Source organism: Symphalangus syndactylus, chromosome 24, assembly GCF_028878055.3.
Source record: "Symphalangus syndactylus isolate Jambi chromosome 24, NHGRI_mSymSyn1-v2.1_pri, whole genome shotgun sequence".
Lineage (NCBI taxonomy): Eukaryota > Metazoa > Chordata > Mammalia > Primates > Hylobatidae > Symphalangus > Symphalangus syndactylus.
The window spans coordinates 37,955,438-37,975,460 of NC_072446.2; the positions used below are offsets into that span (position 1 = coordinate 37,955,438).

The 20,023-nt window shown below is 43.5% G+C and overlaps 1 protein-coding gene across 3 annotated transcripts in view; it reads left to right on the forward strand.

The window, feature by feature from the left end:
* The window catches only part of PIGU (phosphatidylinositol glycan anchor biosynthesis class U), a 116,625-nt gene that overhangs the window by 35,686 nt on the left and 60,916 nt on the right, over window positions 1–20,023 (forward strand). For all 3 annotated transcript variants that reach the window (XM_055265929.2, XM_063633779.1, XM_063633778.1), the window contains 2 exons: window positions 640–749; window positions 4,239–4,339. In XM_055265929.2, the coding sequence (XP_055121904.2) occupies window positions 640–749; window positions 4,239–4,339 (211 nt within the window). The remainder of the gene's footprint in view (window positions 1–639; window positions 750–4,238; window positions 4,340–20,023) is intronic.

The following is a 20,023-nucleotide window of genomic DNA, read 5'->3' on the forward strand; positions in this document are numbered from 1 at the left end:
CTTTGCTTGACAATACTTCTTCATGGATGGAACTTTGGAGTCTTTAGGCCACTGATGATAACTCTTCAAATGGCTAAGAACTTTGCTTTGCCAGCACGTCATTCATTTAGCCATTCAACAGACATTTATTGTTTGTCCACTGTGCCAGGTGTTAGGCATACATGGTAAGCAAATAAACATGGTCCCTGCCCTCATGGAACTCTTAGTCTAATGAGGGAGACAGACATTAGTCAATCATATAAATAAGTGAAAAAGTTATTAACTGTGAACATATATGAAAGAACATATATAATAGGGGGATTTTACCTGGGTGTGGGGTGGTGAGGGAAAGTGTGCCTTCCTAAGGAAATGATGATTTAACTGAGATCTAAGGACCGTGTGGGAGTTAACCAGGGAAAGAGAAGAAGAAATTATTCCAGGTCAAATGCAAAGGTCTGGGAACAGGAGGGACACAGCATGTTCATGGTGCTGGAACCCAGAAAGGGGATGGGGAGGGCCTAGTGTGAGATGAGCCTGGAGAGGTAGGGCCAGACCAGGCAGGGCCACTTGGGCTATGGAAAGGACTTTTGTCTTCAGCATAAAAACAATGGGAAGTGAATTGTTTCATGTGTTTTATCTTTTCCTTTCTTTTTTTTCTAGTTTAAAAAGCAGAAACTCCTCCTAGAACTGGACCAGTATGCCCCAGATGTGGCCGAACTCATCCGGACCCCTATGGAAATGCGTTACATCCCTCTGAAAGTGGCCCTGTTGTAAGTATTCCCTGACAAAACAAGGCTTAGTGCCAACAAATGCGAGGAAAATCTGATGAGACTTTCCCATGTTGTTTGTTGTATTTTTGGAGATTTGCAATCTTAGTCATCAAGTATTTGCTGTAGTTCTGTTGCACAACTGGGCTCTGTTGTTCTGGCCAGCAAAAGAGACAGAGCCATTCTGTCTCTCTTGAGACAAAGACTCACACAGGGCTGTGTACAATCAAACCCTTCACAAGTGCTTTTTGACTCCATGCTGATCTGGGTTCCAGCCTACTTATAACCAGTGTTTCTAAAGTTCTTCAATTGTGATGTATGGATTAAATAAAAGTTTGGTTTTTATGTGGCTGCTATTTCAAGCAGCTCTTATGTTTCGTGTACAGTATAGTCCCCCATTTGTAGCTCATAAAACTAAAGTGCCAAACAGATGCATTCCAGCTGGGTGACCCATGTGGAAGACTGGAACTTATTGAGGCTCTGTGAAATAATTCTCTAGGGAGTACCCAGTGCTACCATTTAAGTTGTACTCTTTTGGGTTATTCCCATTTATCTTCCTGAGATAGGCAAATGTGAATAATTATTCAATCCACTAATAGTCATTGAATATTAATAATATACCAGTTTCTAGGGATATATAGTAAACAAGACAAACAAGTTTCCTCGTGGAAAAACACGCCCTTAGAACTTCAGAATTAGAAGGGGCCTTGTGAGACTAGTTTACTCAACCCTCTGCCTTGTGTGTGGATTTCCTATTCCCTATTAGATGTCTATGCAGCCGCTTCTTGAACGTCACCTGCTATTTAGAAATGGCTTTTTTTTCTTCCCACCAAATAGTTTTGGACTATCAGTTCAAATCTATGCATTTCAGAAATATTGGTGGGATCTACCTTAATAGAACCAGAAATTTAGCAACTTTATGAATCCCTTATGGACTTATATGTGTCCTGGGGGTAGTTTTGTAATAGCAGCAGCTGTTTCTTTAAAGATTATGTAACAAGCCTGTGGCCAGGCGCGGTGGCTCATGTTTGTAATCCCAGCATTTTGGGAGGCCGAGGCGGGCGGATCACGAGGTCAGGAGGTCGAGACCACGGTGAAACCCCGTCTCTACTAAAAATACAAAAAAAAAAATTAGCCGGGTGTGGTGGCGGGCGCCTGTAGTCCCAGCTACTCTGAGAGGCTGAGGCAGGAGAATGGCGTGAACCCGGGAGGCGGAGCTTGCAGTGAGCCGAGATTGCGCCACTGCACTCCAGCCTGGGCGACAGAGCGAGACTCCGTCTCAAAAAAAAAAAAAAAAAAAAACAAGCCTGTCTGTAATTGCTGAAAAAAACTACCAGCAATTTCTAGGCCTTTGGCTGTAGAACTGCTAATCTCACAGTCGTGGGAGGTATTGGATTTAAGGTCTTTATTTGTGAATAATAATCATCATCTCTTCCTGAGACACTGGCATGTTTCTTCCTATCTGATAACCAGAATTATGTAACTAGTCTACCTTTTCACTTTGTCTGCCAGGAAACTCAGAGCCGAATTTGAAGCTGATTACTATAGTGCTGTAGAATATCCATTTGGTGGTCCTTCCATTGCCTTTACTGTCTCCTTTTATTTATGTTTTCCTTGCTCTTGATTATTTATTTATTTATTTTTTGAGACAGAGTCTTGCTCTGTTGCCCAGGCTGGAGTGCAGTGGTGCAATCTCGGCTCACTGCAACCTCCGCTTCCCAGGTTCAAACAATTCTCCTGCCTCAGCCTCTGGAGTAGCTGGGAATACAGGTACCTGCCACCATGCCTGGCTATTTTTTGTACTTTTAGCAGAGATGGGGTTTCACCATGTTGGCCAGGCTGGTCTTGAACTCCTGAGCTCAAATGATCCACCAACCTCGGCCTCCCAAAGAGCTGGGATTACAGTCGTGAGTTATTGCTCCTGGCCGATTCTTTATTTGTATTTGTACTTTGCTGTTATTTTTTATTATCTGTTCTTTGTTTTTTTGAGATGGAGTCTCACTCTGTCACCCAGGCTGGAGTGCAGTGGTACAATCACAGCTCACTGCAGCCTCCACCTCCTGGACTCAAGTGATTCTCCCACCTCAGCCTCCTAAGTATCTGGGACTACAGGTGTGTACTACCATGCCTGGCTAAGGGTTTTTTTTTTTGTTTTTTTTTTTTGTTTTTTAGTAGAGACAGAGTCTTGCCATGTTGGCTAGGCTGGTCTCGAACTCGAGCTCAAGTGATCCACCCACCTTGGCCTCCCAAAGTGCTGGGATTACAGGTGTGAGTCACCATGCCCAGCCTATTTTTTATTATCTGTTCTCTCTCTTTTTTTTTTTTTTTTTTTTGAGACTGAGTTTCACTCTTGTTGCCCGGGCTGGAGTGCAATGGTGCCATCTTGGTTCACTGCAACCTCCGCCTCCTGGGTTCAAGCGATTCTCTTGCCTCAGCCTCCCGAGTAGCTGGGATTACAGGCATGTGCCACCACGCCTGGCCAATTTTGTATTTTTAGTAGAGACAGGGTTTCTCCATGTTGGTCAGGCTGGTCTCAAACTCCCGACCTCAGGTGGTCTGCCTGTGTTGGCCTCCCAAAGTGTTGGGATTACAGGCGTGAGCCACTGCGCCCGGCTTGTTCTCATCTTAGCTGCCTCAAATCCTTTGTGGAAGCAGGATAGAAATAAATACAAACAATTTGTTATGACTATCTAAGATTTCCCTACTCACAAGCATTTCGAATTCATTTTCTCAGTTCATTCCTTCCCACCTCAGGAAAACACTAGGTGTTTCAGCTTATTAACTCCTTCCTGGTGAGGGTCCAGATGTCCTTTGAAGTTCTGTAATACCTGACTTGTTGAGCTCAGTAGATACTTATTCTGTCCTTGGGGTCTGGCTCAGTGGATTCTGTTTAACTGCCAAGAAGGCTACATCTAAGCTGCTTTAACTCTTGGATTGGCATGACCTGTGTCAGGGCTTAGGAACCTGACTGAGGAAAATATACTTTCCTGGTTCTCAGAGGTAAATGTAGCTATTCTTAAGATATGTGGCTCTGTGGGAATTGGTAGAATTTTATCATTTTTTGAAATCTAAAATAGTAAAAAGAACATTTATAGAGCTAGAAAGACCTGATTTTGAATGTATTTATTAGTTTGTGAGATTTTGGGCAAGTCCCTTTACCATTGAGACTCAGCTGCTTCTTGAACGTCACCTGCAAACGTTTCCTCATCTGCAAAACTGGAATGATGTTATTGAGAGTTATAGGATCCCTGTGATGATTAAATACTACAGTTTTCCATATACCCCATAGCACAGAATAGGCAGTCCATGTTCAGTACCTTTTACTTATCAGCTTCAACCCCTACTGTATTCTCTTTTACTTGGGGAACTCATTTCTAGGAAGCTGTCTTCCTTTGCGTAAGCTTTTAGTAAATCTCTTGTAACTTCCTGGCTGTAATGGCGAGGGCTCCTTGGTCAGGATTACTAATGCCAAATATGTTTGTTCTTCCCCAGCTATCTCTTAAATCCTTACACGATTTTGTCTTGTGTTGCCAAGTCTACCTGTGCCATCAACAACACCCTTATTGCTTTCTTCATTTTGACTACGATAAAAGGTAAGGCCCTGAAGGGAGAGTACAAAGCTCAGTCCCTGATTTATGCAAGATTTTGCAACACTTATGCTGTGTGTGTTTTTTTTTTTTAATGTAACCCTTAAAAACATTTTAAAAAATTACACAAGTAATACAAGATTATTTAGAAAATGTAGACAAGGCAAGAGAAAAAAATTAAAACATCTTGAAAACTTAACTGCTCAGAGAGTCACTGTTAACATAGTTTTAAAAAAAAGTTCTAGGCCAGGTGTGGTGGCTCATACCTGTAATCTCAGCACTTTGGGAAGCTGAGGCAGGAAGATCACTTGAGCCCAGGAGATTAAGACCAGCTTGGGGAACATAGCAAGACCTTGTCTCTGCAAAACATAAAAAATTAGCCTGGCACAGTGGCATGTACCTGTAGTCCCAACTACTTGGGAGGCTGAGGCAGGAGGATTGCTTGAACTTGCAAGTTTGAGGCTGCAGTGAGCTGTGATCATGCCACTGCACTCCAGCCTGGGTGACAGAGTGAGACCTTATCTCTAAAAAAAAATTTAAAAAGGTTCTAAAAGGCTTATGATTAGAATAGCAGCCTTCCTCTTTCTTCCCACCCGTAGTTGAAGTTCTTTGAAGCAACTGCTTTCTTGCTTTTGCTAGTATTCCATATTTCTAAATAAGACCTTATATTGTATTTCCTTAATTATAAATTTTAGACATTATTTGTTGCACTCCCATCATGGATAGTGATAAAGATTTAGCTCTTTGGGGCCAGGTGCGGTGGCTCACGCCTGTAATCCCAGCACTTGGAGGCCAAGGTGGTTGGATTGCCTGAGGTCGGGGGTTTGACCAGTCTTGCCAACGTGGTGAAACCCTATCTCTACTAAAAACACAAAAAAAAGTAGCCGGGCGTGGTGGTGTGCGCCTGTAATCCCAGCTACTCAGGAGGCTGAGGCAGGGGAATTGTTTGAGCCAGGTAGATGGAGGTTGCAGTGAGCCGAAATTGCGCCACTGCATTCCAGCCTGGGCGACAGAGCAAGACTCCATCTCAAAAAAAAAAAAAAAAAAATTAGCTCTTTGATACCAACATGCCGTTTTCCCTTTGCCTGATTTTCCTGTAGTAGTTACATCATGGTTTCTTGTTTGTTTGTTTTGTTTTGTCTTCTTTTGTTTTTGAGACAGGGTCCCACTCTGTCACTCAGGGCTGGAGTGCAGTGGCAGTCATGGCTCACGGAAGCCTTGACCTCCTCAGCTCAGGTGATCCTCCCACTTCAGCCTCCTGAGTAGCTAGGACTACAAGCGCCCGCCATCATGCCTGGCTAATTTTTGTATTTTTTATAGAGACAGGGTTTTGCCATGTTGCCCAGGCTGCTGTTGAACTCCTGAACTTAAGCGATCCACCCTCCTTGGCCTCCCAAAGTGCCAGGATTATAAGCATGAACCACCGCACCTGGCCGACATATAGTTTTTATTGAATCAGTATCAGCACCTACATTTTACGACACTGTGTGTGTTATTCCACTGCTGGGCAAAGTAGTAACTATGACTACATTTTTCTTCTATGTACTACCTTTTATTTTTCCTGGGGTTAATAAGTGTCTTTTATTGCTTGTTTGGTTTTTTGCTTAGTTTTTGGGTGCCAATCACTGTTTTATTCCCTAGTTGCTCCACTAGATCTGTCAACTACCTAACAGTGTTCTTTTTTTTTTTCCTTTTAACAACACTTAAACACATCAAATAGTTTATAGGTTTTATTGTTTTTCTGGAGATTTTTCTCACACATCTTTCATCCTACCCCAGTCTGTCCTGGTTGTTCTCTGGGCCTGGTATAAAGCTGTCATACTGAAACTTACCTTCATAAATCTCCTGTTCTGTATCCCTCCTCTCCTGGATTCTTTCTCTTTTTTATTGATTTTTTTCTGTTTTTCTGAAGTACTTTCTCAGTAATTGTCTAAGAAAGGGTGTATGAAGGCTGGGCGCGGTGGCTCACACCTGTAATCCCAGCACTTTGGGAGGCCGAGGCGGGTAGATCACGAGGTCAGGAGTTCAAGACCAGCCTGGCCAAGATGGTGAAACCCTATATTTACTAAAAACAAAAATTTAGCCGGGCGTGGTGGTGGGCATCTGTAATCCCAGCTACTTGGAAGGCTGAGGCAGAGAATTGCTTGAATCTGGGAGGCGGAGGTTGCAGTGAGCCAAGATCACGCCACTGCACTCCAGCCTGGGCGACAGAGTGAAACCCTGTCTCAAAAAAAAAAAAAAAAAAAAAAAAAAAGGGGGTGTATGAGATATATATTTTGAGTTATTCCATGTCTAAAAAATATCTTTGTTCTGGTTTAGCACCAAATTAATAGTTGGGTAGGATTGAGAATTCTAGACTTGAATAACTTTTCCTTTAGAATTTTGAAGGCATTGCTTCATTGTCTTCTAGTATCTTGGTAGCTATTGAGCAGTTTTATGGTCATGGATATAACCCAGTTTTTTGTTTTTTTTTTTTCTGAAATATTTAATATTTTCTGGCCAGGCACAGTGGCTCAAGCCTGTAATCCTAGCACTTTGGGAGGCTGAGGCAGGAGGATCTCTTGAGCCTAGGAATTTGAGACCAGCCTGGGCAACATAGTGAGACCTCGTCTTTACAAAAAATAAGCAAAATTAGCCAGGTGTGGTTGCATGCGTCTATAGTCCTAGCTACTTTGGTGGCTGAGGCAGGAGGGTCACTTGAGCACAGGAGGTTAAGGCTACATTGAGCCAAGATAGCGACACTGCACTCTAGCCTGGGTGGCAGAGCGAGACCCTACCTCAAGAAAAGGAGAAGAAAACATGGTGAAACCCTGTCTCTACTAAAAAAAAAAAATATGTGTATATATATATAGATTAGCCGGGCATGGTGGCTGACACCAGTAGTCCCAGCTACTCAGGAGGCTGAGGCAGGAGAATGGCGTGAACCCAGGAGGCGGAGCTTGCAGTGAGTCGAGATCATGCCACTGCACTCCAACCTGGGCGACAGAGCAAGACTGTCTCAAAAAAAAAAAAAAAAAAAAAAGGAGAAGAAAAATTAAGTGTCTTCTTTTTATCCTGAGCGTTTTGAAATTTTGTGTTGCTATGTCTGGACGTGGGTCTTTTTAAATTCATTATGCTGAGCACTTGGTAGCCCCTTTCAGTATGGAAACTAGTGTCTTTAGTTCTAGAGGGTGTTCCTGAACAACTTTTCCAAATTCCACCTCTGTTTTCTCTGTCCTCTTGTTTTGGATGTTTATTGGATATTCGATTTTCTTTTTTTTCTTTCTTTTTTTTATTATTAATTTTTTTTGCACATAAAACAATAAACATTTTCTAAAAATACATACAAACAAAAAGATGCGTGTCAAACATATTAGGAAGGTTGCACATGGGAAGACGGGGAATAGAAATGGGGAGTGGGAATTAAAGAAAATAAATGAGAGAGGGACTTTATATGGATCAATGATAATAACTCAATCCAAGAGGAAGAAAAAGAAAGTGGGATAAAGGATCAGAAAGGGAGGAAACTAGAAAAAATTAGAGTATGACTCCAGGGTGGGCCTGTTTTGTTGTCACTGGGTTGGTTGGTTGGTTTGTCTGTTGTATTTTTCATATGTTTCGCCATGTTGGCCAGGCTGGTCTCGAACTCCTAGCCTGAAGTGATCAACCCACCTTGGCCTCCCAGAGTGCTGGGACTACAGGCGTGAGCCACCACGTCCAGCCCCCACATTGCTTCTGGCCTCCGTGGTAGACCTCCCAGACGGGACGGTCGGGCAGAGGCACTCCCCACATCCCAGACGGGGCGGCCGGGCAGAGGCGCTCCTCACTTCTTCCCAGACCGGGCGGCCGGGCAGAGGCGCTCCTCACTTCTTCCCAGACGGGGCAGCCGGGCAGAGGCGCTCCTCACTTCTTCCCAGACGGGGCGGCCGGGCAGAGGCGCTCCTCACTTCCCAGACGGGGCGGCCGGGCAGAGGCGCTCCTCACTTCCCAGACGGTGGGTGGCCGGGCAGAGGCGCTCCTCACTTCCCAGACGATGGGCGGCCGGGCAGAGGCGCTCCTCACTTCCCAGCTGGGGTGGCCCGGCAGAGGCGCTCCTTACTTCCCAGACGGGGCGGCCGGGCAGAGGCGCTCCTCACTTCCCAGACGATGGGTGGCCGGGCAGTGGCGCTCCTCACTTCCCAGACGATGGGTGGCCGGTCAGAGGCGCTCCTCACTTCCCAGACGGGGCGGCCGGGCAGAGACACTCCCCACCTCCCAGACGGGGCGGCGGCCGGGCAGAGGCTACAATCCCAGCACCCTGGGAGGCCAAGGCAGGCGGCTGGGAGGCGGAGGCTGCAGCGAGCCAAGACCACGCCACCGCACTCCAGCCCGGGCAACACCGAGCACCGAGTGAGCGAGACTCCGTCTGCAGTCCCAGCACCTCGGGAGGCCGAGGCGGGCAGAGCACCCGGGGTCAGGAGTTGGAGACCAGCCTGGCCAACATGGCGAAACCGCGCCTCCAGCCAAAGGAGAAAAAGCAGACAATGGTGGTGGCGCGCGCCGGCAATCCCAGGCAGCCGGCAGGCCAGGGCAGGAGAATCACGGGAGCCGGAGGCAGGGAGTGTGCAGCGCGCCGACTGGATTCCAGCCTGGGCCACAGAGGGAAGAAAAGAAAAGAAAAAAGAAAGAAAAAGGAAGGAAGGGAGGGAGGGAGGGATATTCGATTTTCTTGATTGATCAAGTATGCGTATTTTATTTTCTACTGTTTTTCCCATCATTTTTACTTACTTTCTCTTACTTTTGCTAGGACATTTCCTTGTTTTTGTCTTCCAACTCCTCTATTGAGTTTTAAATTTTATTTATTACATTTTTATACATTTACATCTGGTCTCTAGTTGTTTCTTTGAGGCATCCTATTTTTATTTTATCACCACAGTATCCTCTATTATATCTCTGATTGTACATATATATTTTCACTTTCTATTTGTTCCAAGCATAGTCTCTTTGTCTTCCTGGTATTTTTTTTTTTCTAATTGTTTATTTTGGGAGGATTTCTTCCATATGATTTTCTTATATGTATGGTAATCCTGGCTATCTGTTTCTATTTAAGAGTGAGACATGGCCTGGCACAATGACTCACACCTATAATCCCAGCATTTTGGGAGGCTGAGGTGGGAGGATTGCTTGAGGCCAGGAGTTCAAGACCAGCCTGGACAACATAGCGAGACCTCGTCTCTACAAAAAAAGGAAATTAGCCTGGTGTGATGGTACTTGCCTATAATCCCAGCTACTCAGGAGGCTGAAGCAGAAGGATTGCTTGAGCCTAGGAGTTTGAGGCTGCAGTGAGCTATGATTGTGCCACTGTACTCCAGCTTGGGTGACAGCCATCTGTAAAAATAATAATAATAATAATAAAAATTTAAATGAGGCACTAACATATTGACTGGAGAGTCCGTGCATGGGCAGGGCTTGTTGGTGGATCATTTTCACTGTATGGGGAATCAGGCAGTGGGCTGGCCACTTTCTTTGGGTTGGGGGCATTTACAAATGTCATCATCTGCAGGTTTTATTTTCCTTTGAAACTATTCAGTTTTCCCAAAGAGGAATCCTCTAAAGTCCTGTCTGGGGTAGCAGAGTTAGGGTTTTTTTCGGGGGTGGAGGATGCATAAGACTAGCTGCTGGAGTTGTGAGAGCAGGAACAGGGAAGGTGGCTGGTTTCAGTCTGGAGACTTTACTTCATCTCATTGCTTTTCAGTCCACACCTCTCCTCAGCCCATTACTGTGCGAAGTAGTTTCTAGACTTGTGCCCTTAGTTAGTTTTCTCCAGAACTGAGGTCTTCTGCAGGTAGAGTAGAAAGTTAGAGGGATGGGTTATGCGGGAATGGTCATTTGGCTGCACATAGTTGGGATAACACCTGTTGTTCTCAGTGGTCTGTATATAAACTTTCAACTTGATTTTTTTCTCTGTACCATACCCCCACCTCCCATAGCACCTATGCACTCTAGTGCTGAATTTCTCAGAAGTTCTGTGGGGTGAGTTGGCTGATTTTTATTAGTAATCCTCTTTGTAGGCCACTGAGCTGTAATTTCTTCCACATCACCAAGTGGTTTATTCTTCTCTCACCTGCTTTATATTTTTTCACTATTGTGTTAAAGTTGGTTTTGCTATAATCTCCTCTTATTTTCTTTGTGATTTAATATGGTTTTAATCTCTTGTTTTCATTTTAGTGAGATTTTTGGAGGGAGAGATGATAAACACATGTGATCAATCTATTATTTTTAACTAAAAGTTCCTCTGTAAGCATTTGGGTTATATATTTCCAGATTTTTCCAACATTTTTCCCTCCAGACTTTTAAATCTTGTGTCAATTAGCTAGTACCATAAAAATGTTAATAAACCACTCCAGAATTCAGTAGCTTAAAACAACAAAGTATTTACTTAGCTCATATTTCTGTAAGCCAGCAAGGAGTCAGCTGATCTAGGCTGGACATGGCTTGTCAGTTGGCTGGTTATGTGGGCTTCATTTTCATGTCAGTGGCTGGCTGGAGTTGGCTAATCTAGGTTGGGCTCTGCTCCACATGGCTGTCATCCTCTTCTGCCAGGGGACAGACTTAGGTATGTTCTTTTCATAGCAATGGCAGAAGCACAATAGTGAGCAAGCCTAGTCAGGCATGTACTTTTTAATTTCCTGGTTGCATCACATGTGCTAATATCCCATTGATCAAAATGTAACACGTGGCCTGGCATGGTGGCTCATGCCTGTAATCCCAGCACTTTGGGAGGCTGAGGAGGGTGGATCATGAGGTCAGGAGTTCAAGACTAGCCTAGCCAAGATGGTGAAACCTCGTTTCTACTAAAAATACAAAAATTAGCTGGGCGTGGTGACAGGCACCCGTAATCGCAGCTACTTGGGAGGCTGAGGCAGAGAATTGCTTGAACCTGGGAGGCGGAGGTTTCAGTAAGTCAAGACTGCGCCACTGCACTCCAGCCTGGGCAACAGAGTGAGAGTCCATCTCAAAAAAAAAAAAAAAAAAAAAAAAAAGTTACACATGGCTGAGCCCAGGGGTGTAGATTTCCATCCTGTTCACAACAGGAAGGCACTGCAAAGTTATACAGCAAAGGGCCTGGACATGGTGGGGGGAAATTGGGGCCAATAATACAACCTATTACATATAACATATATCAATAAATGTCTGATCTATCTTTTTTTTTTGAGGCAGTCTCGCTCTGTCGCCCAGGTTGGAGTGCAGTGACATGATCTCAGTTCATTGCAACCTCTGCCTCCTGGGTTCAAGTGATTCTTGTGCCTCAGCCTCTCAAGTAGCTGGGACTACAGGCACGCACCACCACGCCTAGCTAATTTTTGTATTTTTAGCAGAGACAAGGTTTCACCATGTTGGTCAGGCTGGTCTCGAACTCCTGACCTCAAGTGATATGCCTGCCTTGGCCTCCCAAAGTGCTGGGGTTACAGGTGTGAGCCACTGCTCCCAGTTCTAGTCTATCATTTTTAATGGCTGCATATTCATTTTATAAATACAGAAATTCTTTAACCAATGTATATATCATTAAATATTTAGGTGATTTTCCAGTTTTTAGCTGTTTAAATATTACAGTTAACTTTCTAATGTACAGCAATTTTTGCACTCATGTTTAGTTATTTTCTTATAATGTCCTAGAAATAGAAGTGTTTGCCACTTTTTAACAATTTCTGGGATTAATTTATTGATTTTTTTCCTTTTTGTGGATGATGGGGTCTCACTGTGTTGCCCAGGCTGGTCTTGAACTCCTGGGCTCAAGCTGTCCTCCCACCTCTACCTCCTTAAGTGCTGAGATTACAGGTGTGAACCACCACACCCAGTCGGATTTCTGAAATGTATTGCCACATTTATACTCCCATAAGAAGCGTGTAAGAGTCCTTATATTTGTACACTATTGTTAAATAGTTTGTGTGCTCAGGAAGTAAAGAGTAAAAAGTTGTACTTAAAGCCTTTTACTTACAGTTTGCTTACCTTTTCTGGGGTGGCACCCTAGGATGCCTTAGGTCTTTATAAGAGATTGTTTCTCTTGGAATGCTTATGAGTGGTCTTTCTGTAGGCCTATTAGTTTATTATTGGGTTACTTAAAATGGCTAGATATTGCATAGCCTGAATTGTCTTGTTCTGAAGATTGTGGTGGTCATTTTGTCAGAAATAACTCTTAACAGTAAATACTCTGCTGTCTGTGAATTCTCCCTGCCTTAATCCCTGTTTCCAGAGTGTCAGGTTCAGATAGGTTGTCATTCATCAAGGTGTCTGGTGTCCATTAAAATAAATAATATATGCAGCAGCCTGGCAGAAGGGACCAAGTACTGGCCTTTGGAAATGTCACCTTTAAAATAGCCGAGTGCAAAGATAGAGAAACTGAAGACATGCCCTCAAAAGGTGCATGTTTATTTGTTTTCCTAGGAGTCGCACATAAAAATGTAAAGTATGCCATTAAAAAAATATATTTTATGACCTGTAAGTCAATGAAAAGGTTTTTGTTTGGGGAAGAAAAACATGTAAGTAAGTTTTATGTATCTCTTTCACAGCCATGGTTATTTTTTTGTTCCACAGAGCAAAAAAATTTTTATATCACTCCAGACTTTTGTTTAATGAATTCATAGACATTTTCATAATGTTATATACATAATTTTGTTTTACTTTTATCACTTTTTTCATATGAATCATGTCTGACATTGGTCACATATTTGTCATTTCCTTTAAATTTAAATTTAATTTTGGAAGTAGTTTAAGCACTTGGTAAGAATAAAAGAAATTCAAACCTATAAATTGGAAAGGAAGTCTTTCATCAGTCTGCCCCACGTCCACTTCAGTTCCTCTTGCGTATTTGTTATGAGGTCCCAGCCCTTCTCTTTTGTTGGACATTTGTTTTCCATTATTTGCTACTATAAATAGAGACCCTCACAAACAACATTTCTAATCTGTTAAAATATTTGAAGAGTTCTATTTTAGCTAGGTCTCTGAATCACTCTAGCTCTTTGAGTATTTTAGTAATCTCTGCTAACAGTATATATAATACAGTTAGTTCAGTTATAAATTCTGCAAGTTATATTTCTACAGTTCACATTTTACTGCATAATATTAATAAAATTATTTAATAAAATTAATGAAGGAATAATTTACTTTTTATCCTAAAAAAGAAACTATTTGAGAAAATTCACAAGAAAAGGAATATAAATCACTGAAAATTATGGAAAAATATTCAACTCCATGGATAATTAATAAAGAAAAGCAAATTGAAATTTAAAAACTTTTGAAAGCTTTTTTTTTTTTTTTGCCTTGGAAATTGGTAAAGATTTTAGAAGCTAATTCTCAGTTCTGGCAAAGGTTCTATCAAACAGATATTCTCCCACATGGAAGTTGGCTGATAAATTTGTACAACCATGGGCAGTCTTAAAATGTTTGGAGTTTTTTTGGCTGGGCGCAGTGGCTCACGCCTGTAATTCCCAGCACTTTGGTATGCCGAGGCAGGTGGATCACCCGAGGTCAGGAGTTCATGACTAACCTGGCCAACATGGTGAGACCCTGTCTCTACTAAAAATACAAAAATTAGCAGGGCGTGGTGGCGGGCACCTGTAATCCCAACTACTGGGGAGGCTGTGGCAGGAGAATTGCTTGAACCCGGGAGGTGGAGGTTGCAGTGAGCCGAGATCACGCCATTGCACTCCAGCCTGGGCAACAAAAGCAAAACTCCGTCTCAAAAAAAAAAAAAAAAAGTTTGGAGTTTTAAAAAATTTTATTCATTTATTTTTCTAACTCTATGCAGCTGGGGATAAAATGTTTGTAGTTTTGATTTTTATTCTACTTTTGAGAACCTATCCTAAAGTAATGCAGAAATATAGACGCAAAGCTTTATGGTGCAAAGTTATTAATTGCAGAATTATTTATAATCACTGGAAAAATTAGAAAATACTTTAGAAAGGAGTGGTTAAGTAAAATATGGTTTACCCATGTGGTAGAATATTATGCACATATTTAAATATAATTTTAAACTACGTGAAAATGAATGTTTTTTTAAACAATGTAAAATTATATATATATATATTTTTTTTTTTTAATCTAATTTTGTTTTTTGGAGACAGGGTCTTACTCTGTCACCCAGGTCACTCAGGCTGAAGTGCAGTGGCACAGTCATAGCTCACTGTAACTTCATACTCCTAGGCTCAAGTGATCCTCCCACCCCATCCTCCCATGTAGTTGAGACGACAGGCATGTACCACCGTGCCTGGTTGGTTTTTTTTCTTTCTTTCTTCCTTTTTTTTTTTTTTTTTTTGAGACAGAGTCTTGTTCTGTTGCCCAGGCTGGAGTGCAGTGGTGCAGTCTCGGAATTTTAAAGGTTTTTTGTAAAGACCAGATCTTGCTCTGTTGTCCAGGCTGGTCTTGAACTCTAAGCCTCAAGCAATCCACCTGCCTCAGCCTTCCAAAGTGCTGGGCTTACAGGTGTGAGCCAACGTGCTCAGCATTTTAATGAATTTCAACTGTGTTAAAGCAACAAAAATAGTTAGAAAATAGATCCCAAAAGGATAATACTTGTTCCTGTAGATTAAGTTCATGGGTGAATTTTATTTCCTTTTCATATAGATATAGATATAGTTTTTTTTTTTTTTTTTGGGGGGTTTTTTTTTTTTTTTTTTTTTTTGGTTTTTTTTTGAGTTGGAGTTTCGATCTTGTTCCCCAGGCTGGAGTGCAATGGCACAATCTCGGCTCACTGCAACCTCTGCCTCCCGGGTTCAGGTGATTCTCCTGCCTCAGTTTCCTGAATAGCTGGGATTACAGGCATGCGCCACCACATCCGAATTTTGCATTTTTAGTAGAGACGGGGTTTCTCCATGTTGGTCTTGTACTCCCGACCTCAGGTGATCCACCCGCCTTGGCCTCCCAAAGTGCTGGGATTACAGGCATGAGCCACCACTCCCGGCCTCATATGTTTTTTTTCCAGAGTTTCTTCAGTGAGTACATAATTAAAAACTAAATTAAATTAACTTGATTGGTAAGACAATAGGGGCAGTGGAAGTAAACTTGGCAATGCTCCCCAGACTTCCATGGAGCAGATACACCACAGAAGGGAGTGACCTTGTTTGCTCTGTCCCCTTGACTCTTGCTGCTTGCTTTCCCCTGGCTTCCTTTGTGGCAGCCCAGGGTTGCCTGGGACACTCTGAGAGACGCAGGCCAGGACAAGGCCCGGGCCATTGTATTGTGATGTCCTTATTGTAGCGTTGGCTGGGAAACACAGGTCTTTGGGCAGGGTTGATATTAGTTTAGTGGAGCAGCTTAGTTTTGCTTTGAAGGCTGTTGCTTGGGCAAAGTGTACTCTGCAACTCCTTCCCTGGGAAGTAGTCTTCATTAGGCTTTAAAAAGGAAAACAAACGAACAGATGCTAATAGATGGTCCTGCTTTTTCATCGTTGGTGTTTGTCAACAGCGAGATATTCCCAACTAGAAATTCTTGAAGTTTGCCACCTAAGGGTTCTTCCAGCTTTCCTTATGCCACCAAAAAAGGCCATGTGACAGGACTTGCTTGCCAAGGAGAATGAAGGATCAGTGCTATCAGAAGGTATTCAAGCATGATTAAGAGCCCAGGCTGCTCTCATGTTAGACAGATCTGGTGGCTAATCCCAGCTCCACTGTTTCCTGGCTCTATCACCTTGGGCAAGTCACTTAACAGTTCTAAGCCTCAGTTTCCTTACCTGTAGCATGGGGATGAAAGAGTGTCTGCCTTATAGAGTGAATATAAAGAATGAATGGTATGGCAAATGGTATGGAGGCGTGTAATAACTGCTCAGATGGTATTGGTTGCTATTCTTAATAGTATCCTCCCTTTTTTTTTTTTTTTTTTTTTTTTCTTGAGACGGAGTCTCGCTCTGTCGCCCAGGCTGGAGTGCAGTGGCGCAATCTCTGCTCACTGCAAGCTCCGCCTCCCGGGTTCACGCCATTCTCCTGCCTCAGCCTCTCTGAGTAGCTGGGACTACAGGCGCCCGCCACCACGCCCGGCTAATTTTTTTTTTTTTTGTATTTTTTTTAGTAGAGACGGGGTTTCACCGTGGTCTCGATCTCCTGACCTCGTGATCCGCCCGCCTCGGCCTCCCAAAGTGCTGGGATTACAGGCGTGAGCCACCGCGCCCGGCCCGTATCCTCCCTTTTAAAAGATCCCTCAGATAACTTGAGCCCAGGAGTTTGAGTGCAGTGAACTATGACCGCGTCACTGCACTCCAATCTAGGCAACAGAGCGAGACCATGTCTGTAAAAAAAATTAAAAAATAAAAGAGACCTCATGATTGTTAGCATCCTTATAGGCCTTATAGGGAGGCCTGGGAGGTTTCAATGAGGTTCTCTTCCTGGAGCCTAGCCTTAGAGGAACAATGGAAGAGTGATGATCCTGAGGCCTGGTGATCCCATCACTTCCAGTTGAGGTTCCTGTAGGCCAAAGCCCTGCCAGTGGAAGGAGTCATACAGGACTCAAGGACCCAGTTTTTGTCAGGTCAACCCGTCTTCAAAGCCTGCTTATTCTAATTACCAGCTCTGTAGCCTTGAGCAAATCATGCAGCCTCAAGAGCCTCAGTTTGATCCCAGAATATCTACCTCCTAGAGATAGCGGAGAAATAAATAAGAAATATAAAATGCTCAGCGTGCTTCCTTAGCAGAATCCACTCAATAACTAGTTGCTCTGCCTATTGTTATTTTTATGGTGCAGACACAGATTGAGATCAAGAGGGTGGCACAGTGATGTAGTCAGAACATGGGGTCTGAAGTAAAACCATTTGGTTTAAATCCTATTGCTCTCATTCACTAGTTTCGTGACCCCAGACAAATAACTTCTCTGTCTTTCAGTTTCATTATCTGTAAAATGGGACAGTAATTGTATCCACTTCGTGGAATTATTGAAAAGACTAAATGGCTTAAGGCAAGAAAAGTGCTTACAGTCATGGCTGGAACAGAGTAAGTGCTCAATAAATTATCATTGTTATCACTGATACGTACGGATTGCTCTGAGAGAGGCTGCCCCATTAAAAGAACACACTTGGCAAGGAATGTAATACATTGGCCCTGCCCCCAGGATCTCCTCCTCCTGGGCGGTCTCACTTGTTGCCCCACACCCTGGTGCAACTTCCTTTTCTGATAGTCTTGTGGGACCTGAGCCCTTTTGACTACATTCCAGTGTGTTTCTGCCTGTCTTGGTGTAGGTCATCACCTGTGACCCAATCTCTTTATTCTCTGATTACTCCACTTGAAGTCCCTGTCCTGAACCAGTCCCCATGGCCCCACCTCATTACATTCCTGCTCACTCCTGTAGCTGTCCCACCCACCCAGGCCCAGATCACTATAAGGTGCAGTCCCTGGAGGCAAAGTATTACCCACGGTCTTGCTGAGGCTTTTGGCCCCACCCTGACACAAATAGAGAGTTAGAAAACATAACATGTTCAAAGCTAGATTGAGTAGATAAATTTCCTGATACTACAGCCAATGTACATACACATTTGACTGATTTACTCTAATATCCCTAGGATAAGGCTAAATATCAAGGCTTGTATAGAAAGCTTAGTGCCTGCACATCTGGGCTGCCCTAGCAAATGGTAGGTTATATCATTTTGGGGTAAAACTCTTAGTCCTCTTGGCACAGTTCCTTCTGGTTAGGCCAGTGTGATGCCCTAGCTCTTGCCCACATGAGGCTGCCATTTCAGACATGATTTCAGGTATCCCGTCTGGGCCTGTAGGTAGATGTTTTTGGATTACTGTGCAAGCTTAGCCCTCTGTGATCTGACTCCTACCTGCTTGCTGAAACTTTTTGGATTGTAACTTTTTTTTTTTTTTTTTTTGAGACGGATTCTTGCTCTGTCACCCAGGCTGGAGTGCAGTGGCATGATCTCGGCTCACTGCAACCTCCGCCTCCCAGGTTCAAGCGATTCTCCTGCCTCAGCCTCCCAAGTAGCTGGGACTACATGCGCCCGCCACCACGCCCAGCTAATTTTTGTATTTTTAGTAGAGATGGGGTTTCACCGTATTGGCCAGGCTGGTCTCGAACTCCTGACCTTGTGGTCCACCCTCCTCGGCCTCCCAAAGTGCTGAGATTACAGGAGTGAGCCACCACGCCCAGCCGGATTGTAACTTTATTGAAGTATGACATATATACAGAAAAATGTATAACTCATTAGTGTACAGATACATGAATTTTCACAAAACGTTGAGTAACCAGCACCCAGATTAAGAAACAGTGGTACTAGCATCCACAGGAGCCCCTTTTGTGTTCTCTTTCCTGTCACTCCTCCCAGCTCTTGCCCTGTTTTGGCTATATCGAGCTAATTACAGTACCCACCCCCCACCCCAGCACACCATTCTCTCTTGCCCTCCAGCCTGTGCACAGCCTTGGACTGCCCAGCCTCACCTACTCATTGTTCAAAACTCAGGTGTCAGCTTCCCCTGATGGGTTAGGTCTGCTTCCTTTGTACTTTTCCTCCTATATTTTGTAATTGTTTACTGGGAGCTCCCTGAGGACAGAGACTATCCGAGTCACCAGGTTTCCTGGCATCCAGCACACTCTTTGTATAGAGCAAGCTCCAGAAATGTTTGCTTATTGCACAGTTTGTTTAAAATATTTGAAGTCACTTCTCACTTTCCTTGATCTTCTCTGACTCTGCCCCAAGCACATACCATTCCTCCTCTGCCTTCCTAACTCCTTTTTACCCCTTCTAGCTTTTTTCAAAACACATAGCCCTTTCTGAGTCTCCTGCCTGCCTCCATGCTCTCCCTCACTTTTGCTCAGGCTGTGCATCCACCCTGTCCACTCTGTCCCAGCATCCCACACCCAGACTTCCCACACACCAACCTACTGACTGTTGCAGCACCGTGTTTCTGCCCCCAGACTGCGGGCCTCAGCAATGCAATAGTTTACTCCACAGAGAGCATTCTCTGTGCCAGCCCCCTGCCACAACAAACCCTCAACCACTATTCTGCAGGCTCTGCTTTATTTGAGTCAGATTTATTTTGTGCTTTGCCTGTGTTCATGACTCTGTGTATTACACTTCATAAGTTTTTCTTCCTCAAGAACATTGGTTTCCTTTAATATTCTCGTATTTTTAAAAAGGATTTCATATGTATTGCTGAATGATATTCATTCATTCATTTCTTCATTTGTTCATTTATCACATGTGCCAGGAACTGTACTAGGTGCTGGAGAGCCAAAGTTAAGATAAATGTATTGCCCTTGAGAAACTCACAGAGAAATGGGGAGAGAGAGAAACATATGCAGATTATTGTAAGATAGCATCAGTATTGAATGAGATAGGCTTATTAACACAGGGATTAAGAGTGGGTACCGGAGTCAGCTGTGTGGTTTTGGTCACATTACTGAAGCTTTCTGTTTCTGTGTCTTGATTTCTTGACCTGTAAAATGGGTAGAATGTGTGGTTTTTAATCTCAGTAAAGCTGTTATAAGGAGCAGAAATAGAGCTTTCACAGGGCTGTTGTGATGCTTCCTGAGGACCTTTTTGAGTCAGGAACAGGTTTTTTTTTTTGTTTTTGCTTTTGTTTTTTGTTTTTTAGGCGGAGTCTCGCTCTGTTGCGTGCAGTGGCGCGATCTCGGCTCACTGCAAGCTACACCTCCCAGGTTCACGCCATTCTCCTGCCTCAGCCTCCCGAGTAGCTGGGACTATAGGCGCCCATCACTATGCCCGGCTAATTTTTTGTGTTTTTAGTA